General features: G+C 37.0%; 2 protein-coding genes across 2 annotated transcripts; one reads left to right on the top strand and one right to left on the bottom strand.

Annotated features, from left to right (window-relative positions):
* Window positions 1–2,273: 2,273 nt before the first annotated feature.
* On the bottom strand, window positions 2,274–3,542 carry LOC5575346 (cryptochrome-1; the record flags this gene model as incomplete). The annotated part of the gene is made up of 1 exon (XM_021850783.1): window positions 2,274–3,542. A coding segment is annotated over one exon (1,053 nt), but the record flags the coding sequence as incomplete, so codon positions are not given.
* A 5,858-nt stretch (window positions 3,543–9,400) lies between these two features.
* Window positions 9,401–10,043, top strand: LOC5575347 (general odorant-binding protein 56d). Its single transcript, XM_001655675.2, has 3 exons — window positions 9,401–9,506; window positions 9,574–9,690; window positions 9,756–10,043. Exons 1-3 carry the CDS (start codon window positions 9,453–9,455, stop codon window positions 9,990–9,992), a joined length of 408 nt encoding a protein of 135 aa, XP_001655725.2. The 5' UTR covers window positions 9,401–9,452; the 3' UTR covers window positions 9,993–10,043.
* Window positions 10,044–10,250: the final 207 nt, after the last annotated feature.

Below are 10,250 nucleotides of genomic sequence, written 5' to 3'. Positions count from 1 at the left end.
TGAAAATGTGGTCCACCCTAATTTTCAATAAAACCAAACAAAGGGCTTAACTAATACAAACAACTTTGTAGAAGACCGTTTTTGTCTAATGTTTCATTCTAAAGCTCAAAATGCATCTTTCCGCGTAAAACTGATTCCTGGACCATAGTGCAATCGGTTAAGACCAAATCAATCGTAGAAGAGCTTAAAAGTTAGATATATGATGTCCCCCGCAATTAGCGCATACAAACTTTGTGGTATCATCCTTCGCACGACAGACGTCTTTAGCGTGAGAAGAACCTCTACAAATTATGCATTTAACATTCATGCGGCAATGTTTTGTACTATGACCCCACTTTTGGCACCGACGGTGCTGAGTGGGGTTCTGGAAATGTCCTCCAGGTTTTTGGAAATGTTCCCATGTCACACGGACATCGAACAGAAGTCTTGCTTTTATAAAGCTTTAATATTATTTAGATCACTTTTATTTAAGTGAATTAAATAATATTCTTAAGAAAACCCTTTCCGAAGAATGCCAAATTGGGTTTTCTTTTTCATTATGAATATTGGGACTGGGGAAAATCTAAGTAAATCATTTATTTTATTTTTGATCTCTTCAGGTGACTTATAGTCACTTGAGAGACCTTTCAAGACGACTTTGAACAAACGTTCAGTTTTGTCGTCATAAGTAAAAAATTATGCTTCATAAAGTGGTGTGGCTTAGTCGATCGTTAAGCATTTCTCTCAAATTGTGTTCGTCCATGCCATTTCGGTGAAAAAGTGCAAAGTGGATAATTGAACTGAGGTTATTTAACGAAATGCAATAGTTTTGTTGCATTTTTGGTGTACAAGTGTACAAACCATGACAGCTTTCACAAAAATGCACTTGGGAAATGAATCTTCGTTGCAGGTAAGTTGGAATATCCGCCGTAGTGGAACATTTTAAGTTTGATACGGCGAATAATAGCGCTTACGACGAAGTAGCACAGAATCCTACCCGATCAGTGCGAAAACGAACAAAAGCATATAGTATAGACATTTCATTAAATATGAGATTTTGGGATATTCACTCCAGCAATCAATTGGATTATAAAATCATCCAAAAACAAAGTGGAATGGTCTTATTGAAAAAAATAAGATGGCAAGAAAGAAAAACTTGTTTTTGACCTTTCTTTGCTGGATTTCTTAGTAAATATATGAAGAAATAAATGAAATACATACCTATACAAAAATATTATATCATGTTTAATATAGGGTAGAAGCACCGGTTTTGGCCATACGCCAGTTGTAGCCATAGTGGATTATACACCGTTTTACATAGCCAATCAGCATGAAACCTTCTGTGTTCATTAGATCACATTCATATGATAGAGCGGCCCAGATAGCCGTAGCGGTAAACGCGCAGCTATTCAGCATGACCATGCTGAGGGTCGTGGGTTCGAATCCCGCTGGTCGAGGATCTTTCGCAAAGGAAATTTTCTCGATTCCCAGGGCATAGAGTATATTCGTACCTGCCACACGATATACACATGCAAAAATGGTCAATCGGCAAAGAAAGCTCTCAGTTAATAACTGTGGAAGTGCTCATAAGAACACTAATCTGAGAAGCAGGCTTTGTCCCAGTTGGGACGTAACGCCAGAAAGAAGAAGAAGATGATAGAGCTACATTCATTTACTCGTCCAAATTGATTCAAAACATAAGAAAAACAATTAATTTTCCCTATAATTTTATCTCCCATACACCTAATTTGGCCAGGGCACTCCTAATTTGGCCACTCTTATGAGAAATCAATGGAATTGGCCAATTTAGGAACCGAAGTTAAATCTCTGGCCGAAACTGGTTCCGTTGGCCTATATTGACCAACGGGATTTTCAAAACGGAAAAATGGTTTTAGCACAGTTTTGATATTTTACACATATAATATGGATTGAAAGCTTGCATTTGACATCTTTGTAGTATAAATACGGCTTCCCATTTAACTTTTATTGACATTTTCTCTTAGGCTGGCCAAAACCGGTACTTTTACCCTAGGTAAATTTGATTCGTGATCATTTTTAAGGTGATTAAAGATTCAACAAAAATAATCGTCGATTTTGGGGCCTTCCTTCGTCGAGTGGTTAGAGTCCGCGGCTAAAAAGTAAAGCCATGTTGAAGGTGTCTTGGTTCGATTCCAGGTCGGTCCAGAATCTTTTCGTAATGGAAATTTCCTTGACTTCCCTGGGCATAGAGTATAATCGTACCTGCCACACGATATACGCATGCGAAAATGGCAACTTAAAGCTGAGAAGCAGATTCTGTCCCAGTGAGGACATAATTCCAAGAAGAAGAAGAATAACAGTCGATTTTGGCGACATGAAATTTTTGGCCAAAGTCTAATGGATAGGTACTGTATATCTAATTCAAAACTGGCATTTAGTTTTACTTTTTTTCTCTGGAAAAACGAATTTCTAACCAGACTTTTTGTTTACCTCCTGCAAATAATTATTTTTTGTTGCCCCACTTTATCCCACTAAATGTCAAATGTACATCCACTAACCTTCAGCACCGGCAAGTACCGGCGTATGTAGTCCCCGTTCGGGTCCGCTTTCCTGCCGAACTTTACCGGACAATAGCAGTGGAAGAACTGCTGAAAGAACGACGAACACGAAAGCCACATCCCGGCATTAACCGACCAATCGGCATCCAGCAGCAGTTCCTCGAATACTTTCATTCCCTCCTCACACGAAATCCACAGGTCGCCACGTGTCAGGAAGCATGCCACCGCGTGACGAGCCAGGTGGTGAATCCAGCCTTCCTCTCGCAACTGCGTCATAATGGCATCAATCCAGGGAAACCCTGTCTGCCCACTGGCCCATTTGGCCAAGGCCTCCGCATTCCGATCCCACGATATCTGAACGCAGATAGGATTACCAGCCATCTTGTCAAAGTTGGGATTCTTCGTGGCGGCACAGTAGAAAAATTCCCGCCAAAGAAGCTGACCGTAGAGGGACAGTGGGGGGCAGGCTTTCTTGATTTTCTTGTACAGGTCTGTGAGTTGATAGTAGAACAGTCTCGTGCTGAGGCAACCAAATCTCAGATAGGGCGATAGACCGGTTTGTCTAGCGAGCAGTGACTGGGGAGTCATCTTTGGCCGTCCGAAGGAAGCGACCCAGGCTTTGCGTTCCAGATGGCGCTCCAGTCGGGCCAATGCTTCCGTTTCACCTCTCACCCAAATGAGTGGCTTGAGGCCCTCGGTTTCGAAGCCTAGTTCTTCCAGCGTAGGAACTCCGTATTTGTCGTCGTGATCTTCGTACTGTGGCGTAGTTGCGTTGGCGATAGTGTCCAACGTTATGGCCGGTTCCGGTTGAGGCGGGGCATCCATCGAAGCGATAATGGCCTGGAACTGATGGTAGGTTAGCGGTGCTCGGCCTCCATTTTTCTCGATTATCCTAAAAAATGCGGAAAATGAGTATAAGACTGGTACTGCATACACTGACGGACAAAGCTTCAAGACCACCTCACTAGAAATTTTCTCTGAATGTTGCTTTTTTGAGTGTAATGCTATTATAATTTTGCATCTATTATTTCATTAGAGAAGTGTAACTTATTTTCAGAGCATAAAATAAGCAAAAATAATCAACAAGTAAAGATTTAGAAGATTTATTGCAAATGATAGAAATGAATAGGCGTTATCATTATAAGTGTTCTTTAAAATAACACCAATAATTTCTTCGTCTTCAATCTTCCTTTGCATATTTAGGTTTACGTTCATGGAATTGTTATTCTTAATATTTTACAGCGATCTATCAAAGAAAGTAAAGTAAAGCATCAGTACTTGGTTTTTGCTCATAATTCAACAAACCTAAAACCATAATTAAATAATATAATTTTGTTTTGCAGTTCACTATATTACTAAATATCATTACAGCATTTCTATAATCCCTGGCAAACATACGTTACTCTCACTTTATTTTATGATCATTCAGTTTTAGTATCATTAAGGCCATCTACCAGCCATCTAACTAAATATTGAAGGGATCATCGAGTTAAGGAGGTAGCGAGTTACAGAACACAAAACCAGTGCAACTGCGCCAATTTCAAAGCCTTTCGAAAGTTTTTGAATATCTAGAATTACATTGAATAATATCTTTTTGGCAGTACCAGTACCAGTATGTTGTATACTAATTTCATTCTTTCGACATAATTCTATATTTTTATTTTGATGTATAATTTTTCACATACATTGACATAACTTTCCTATTTTTATACATATCATCGTATTTATTTTGTTTATAATAGGTTGGGAATTTGAAGGGTGCAACAGGGCATCATTGAAGTTGCAACTAGCACTTCATCTAACCGGAGTTTAGGAGAATGCAATGTAACATCTTTGTAGATGGTTGATCTCCAAAAATTGGATTTGACGCGCCATTCTCATAACAAACCATCCCGTGGAAAACTGAACAAGTATTGCAATTCTCATTTTTCTATTTGTTTTCTCTCCCGTTAAGGGAGAGTTGGCTGTATTGTGTTATACTACATTACATTGTACTGTTATACATTATATTATATTATATTATATTATATTATATTATATTATATTATATTATATTATATTATATTATATTATATTATATTATATTATATTATATTATATTATATTATATTATATTATATTATATTATATTATATTATATTATATTATATCATATTACATTATATTATACTATATTATATTATACCGCCTTGTTTTATATTATACTATATTATATTCTGTTATAATGTAATATATTATGTTAAATTACATACTGAAATATAACATTATATGAACCATGTATTGAGAAACGAAGAAGCACCAGGGCATCATTGAATTTACAACCGGACAATGAAGTGGAGGCAAATCGGGAGTAGAAATGTATATAGTTCGCAACTTTTTTTGAATGATACATTTATAATGAATTATCACTTATAATATATCTTTCTCAGGATAGGTGGAACATGGACGAATAAGTTACCGAACTAAAACCATAATTTCTATTTTAAAAGTATGCAAAATACACCATGTTAAAATTGAGAATTATTTATGATAAACATTCTACCGCAGGATGCTGGTCAGATAGACACCCATGATACTGGATTTTCTACAATGTAATCCATTGGCTGATGTTACATTTTACTGTGATTATACCATATTATATTGTGTTATATTATATTGTACTGTGTTAGAGCATATTGTTATACAATCAACTCTCCTTTAATGTAATTAGCGAATCATTCAAGCATGCCTTCAACTCATAACAAGTCGATACGTTCCTATTTTCAGTATTTATCAATTAAGGGAGAGCTGACTGTATTGTATCACATTTTATTATATTATTTTAAATCATACTATATTATATTGTATTACTATATATTCTTCATTATATTGTATATCATATTACATAATATTGCTTTATATGAACCATATATTGGGAAGGGAGGGAGCATCAGGGCATCATTGAAGTTACAACTGGACAATGAAGTGGAGTGCCAATCGGAGTCAGGAGGAAAAGTGTTAGTCGTTCGCGTACTTTTCTCTTCAACAGTTGTAAAAGATTTGACGCGCCCTTCTTCTAACAAACCTTTCCGTGGAAAGCTCGACAAGTATTGCAAATTCTAATACTCTATCTGTTGGATCATATGGCTGGAAGGAGATTCTCGATTTCCCGCGGGTTTCGCGTAAGTGTTTCTGCTTACGGGTCCGCCACCCCCCTTTTGGCCCTTCATACAGCGGTATGTTGAATGCAGATTGGTAATAAAATTTGACCTTACTGTTGAGTGGAGCCGCATGCAGAGCAAGACTCAAGCAAGGATTGGTGGCTACCTACATACATACATACATACATAAGTAAAAAATTGTGCTTCTTCTCTTCAAGATGTTTGAGAAGAAGTTCGCGATCTTTAAGAGTTTCTGGCAAAACGCGACAGATTTCTTTCTTTGCGATTTGGAAGGAGACCTTGATTCCCCTAATGGAGTTCAAGATCTCCTGCCTAAATCCCGCAAATTCGGATCAACTGACCACGATAGGCGGCACTCTTTGCTTCCTCACTTGAATCAAAGAGCCTGGGCTAGAGGCTGCTTCGATTTGGTGTTAGGAATATTTTGTTGCTCTATTTTGCTATACCGTAAAACGGGGTAACTTTGATAGTTTTTTCGAAGAAAACTTAAATATTTATGCATGCTATTTCAAAGAATTATAATTTATATTTTTAAAACAAGTACTGGCATTCTAGCTATCGAATGCACTTGATAGATTGCCAAAAGATTTATTCTGAATGGATATATAATTTTTCATATAATCGAAAGTCGGTTTTCTGTTTTGGGGTAACTTTGATAATGGAGTATAAATCGAACAAGATTGAATGAACTACGGAACATTTATAGGGTGTTGTATACCTCTAGGCGTTTAACGCTATATGGAAATTTATGACTCAGATTACAAAAATGGTCCCAGTTTGTAAAAATGGTTTTCGTTAAGAGATTTGAGACCGAATTCATATTCTACTATAACTAGGCTGTCATGGGTAAGTGACGAACTCATTATGACTTTATCAAATAGTGGTCGTAGAACAGATTGTTTGTAAGCGTTGCAAAGATGCTAAAATCTTGTAAATTTTTAATATTTGCATAACAATCGTCAAATGCACTTGATTCCAATGAAAATAGTTTTGACATGAAGCGTCATACTAATATTCTTTAGTTTTGCATTCGTTTTTCTTAACTGATTGACAGAAACTTCGTTATTTCGTTCAATATGTTGGGGGCCCCACACTATCAAAGTTACCCGCATTATCAAAGTTACCCCGTTTTACGGTAACTTTGATAGTGGAGTACAAATCGAACAAAATTGAATAAATTACGGAACATTTATAGGGCGTTGCATACCTCTAGGCGTTTAACGCTATATGGAAATTTCTGACTTCGATTACAAAAATGGTCCCAGTTTGTAAAAATGGTTTTCGCTAAGAGATTTGAGACTGAATTCATGTTCTACTAGAACTAGGCTGTCAAGAATAAGTGACGAACTTATTATAACTTCATTAAATAGTGGTCGTAGAACAGATTGTTTGAGAGCGTTTCAAAAATGCTAAAATATTACAAATATTTAATATTTGCATATAAATCATCAAATGTACTTGATTCCAACGAAAATAGCTTTGACATGAAGTGTCATACTAATACTCTTTATTTCTGTATTCGTTTTGCTTAACTGATTAACGGAAACTTTGTTATTTCGTTAAGTATGTTGTGGGTCTCGCACTATCAAAGTTACCCGCATTATCAAAGTTACCCCGTTTTACGGTACCTACCTAATCAGGTTGATAGTTTTGCCTTACGCAGAACACTTAGATATAAGAAATGAAGGTAATGTTTGAAAAAATATCGAAAAAATCCAGAAACACATGCGTCAAATAAAATCCTGGCTTTGGGATGATTTGGGAAATATCTCAAGAGCGGTGGTTGTCATTGAAGTCATCAAATGACATACAATTGAGAATTGAAAAAAAAAAACATTTCCCGCAAGTAAGCTTGAAGGTATGATAATTTCATGCTATTCGCTGCACAAAGCATGACTTGACTGAACTGTTACTTGACAGAATTTGAATCTCACTATGCACATAACATTAACCAAAAGGCATTTCTAGGCTTCCGCTGAAGCTTATAATCCAGGCCAGTCTCCTGTGGCACCTTGAGTGTATAATAGCTTTTTCTTCGTTTTCCTCCTAATACAAATTACCCCATATATCCAAAAATGGTCCCACAAGCACAGACCACACTCACCGAAAGGCGATCGAGTAATTCCTCGCATCATGGGTCAGCCATCCAGGCATCTTTTTGGCGGCACCAGATAAATCAGGGAAAAAGAGAGGCATCCGAAAAAGTAATTTCACGGCCGGTGAATTTCTAATCTGTTTACACTAATGTGCATATTCTTATGGGTCATCACGGACAAAAGGAGTTGGTGAAAATGGTCGTCTGCTCTTTCAGGCGTGTAGTAGAAGTAATTTTTTGGCATCGTTCGGTGGATAAGCAGCGAGGTCTCATCTGACATTCGAACCTGTTTTCTCTGTACTCCAAATTTCACCGAGCCTGTAACAAATTGGTCTATTGGGAAATTGAGTGGTCGATTGCAGCTATGCTAACCAACGTATAAATGATACTGTGTTGCGTTTCGTTCATGGTGCAAACTTAAACGACCGGCTTGTTATTTATTTGCGACCTCAGCACAGACATTACGCGGTTTTATTCGTCTCTAGCATCAATGTTTTACTACTTGTTCATAACCCGATTTAGAATCCAATTGGGTCACTGTTACTAATTGTATATAGTATCTTGAATGACTTTGTACCATTGAACTATTTAGTGACTCCTAATAGTGAATATTGTTGTAGACCATATAATTTCGTGTCTAAAATTAAAATGACAATTTTAATTGACTTAACCTAGTAAGCCTTTACCTAGATCGTAAACGATATTTTATCAAAAATGGAGGTAATTTACGTTTATTTTACATGCAGCCTAATGGCTCATGTACGTTTAAAGGGTGTCTCAGAAAGTCAAGGCACGACTTCACCATACTACCATTTCAAGACTTTTGCTGTTAAAAATCTGATTTTCACTCACTTTTTTCTTGTACTCATCAATATTTGTTTTTGAGTTTGCAACGATTCATTTCTTTTTATTTTTTCAACTGCGTTTAACTCGATGGAAGCACCTCTTAACAGTTTTGCACAAATCACAACGAACTAGCTTGCAACGCCCAGTGGCACAGTCAAAATACATTCCTGACGAAAAGTTTTCCGGACTGAAACGGGAACCGAATCCACACCTCTTGACTCGATGAGGCTAATCACAGACAAACAGATGTAACATTGACGAAAATTTCATCAACCATGCTCTAACAATCATTTAATATTTCATATGTTTCATTCCACATATGTAGAGGCGTGCGAATTGTTTCTATGTTCACGTTTGTTTGCCTTTGCCTTAACTGTGCATCAAACAATAATAATATAAGAAAAAAAACATTTATAACTGGTAGTTGAGTTGTTCACAGTTATCTTAGAAGCATAATCTTTAACAACTAAAATCTCTATTCAACGAATGCTAACACGTTTTCACACTTTCGTTTTCAAAGTGTTGACTGGTGGAAAAAAAATGTTTCAAAGATTAACCTTGAATTGGGGAACCCTTTGGAGGCACAAAACCGCGGTAAAATTGACAGTCATGCATACATTCTTAAAATAAAGCCTAAATTTAGGTTAGTGTGCCGTTACTCGTTTGACTGCAGCCACCACACCCGCAGATAATGGAGAAAGATGAAAGCGCGCGGAAGAGTCAAAGGAGATGACCGCCTAGGCGGAGACGACTTTCGAAAATAACATATAAGACTTGACTAGATCGATTTTGAAGCATCAGTCGCTTAGAGACAGTTGCTGAGATTCGTCGAATATGATCAGATTAACTTTATCTATTCTTGCGGTTACCCTAGTGACAAAAGAATGTGTAAGAAAAAGAATTTCTGTAGAAATATTGTGGTTTAGAATATGTTTTAATGCGTGGTTTCTTCTAGCTAGGACAAAATTTATTGGCCGCCTACAATTCTTGTCGAACCGAGTACAACGTAGATATGGATACATTCAATGCCATTAGAAATGGAGATTTCTCCATCCGAACACCTTTCATCGAGGTAACTATGCTCAACCAATTCCAGCTTACATCGGCCGAGGAATACAAGTGTTTATGAAATTTCAGTGCTTCGGAGACTGCCTGGTGAAGAAAGCAGGATTTATGAATGATGATTTGAGTTTCAACAAGGATGTCATCGTGAAATTTGCGAGCCGATTCATCAAACCAGAGGACGCCGAGACGGTGTACAGTCAGTGTACGGCGGATGTGGCACCTGTGCTCTGTGCCACTGCATACGATGTATATCAATGTATTTATGAGAACGCGCTTGCCAAATGGGGAACAAGGCGCAATGGAAAATGATAATTCCAAGATAATAGAAACATAATAAATGCGGAAAGTATGGTCAGAAAACATGTAGTTGCAGCATTATTCAGATTCTAAATCCTTTACCAGCGAATATCTCTGCATCTCCATAATTATCTTGGGAAGTTTATTCTTAACATAAAAAGGAAATAGCATTAAGAAACACATTTTTCTAGTGATGTAAAGCCCATAGGCAAGGAAAGTTGATAGCACATTTCTCTCTTTAAAACAGTTTTATTGCGCTTCAATATCTCA

This window comes from Aedes aegypti, chromosome 3 (assembly GCF_002204515.2).
Source record: "Aedes aegypti strain LVP_AGWG chromosome 3, AaegL5.0 Primary Assembly, whole genome shotgun sequence".
NCBI lineage: Eukaryota > Metazoa > Arthropoda > Insecta > Diptera > Culicidae > Aedes > Aedes aegypti.
This window is presented reverse-complemented; position numbering and strand designations above follow the sequence as displayed.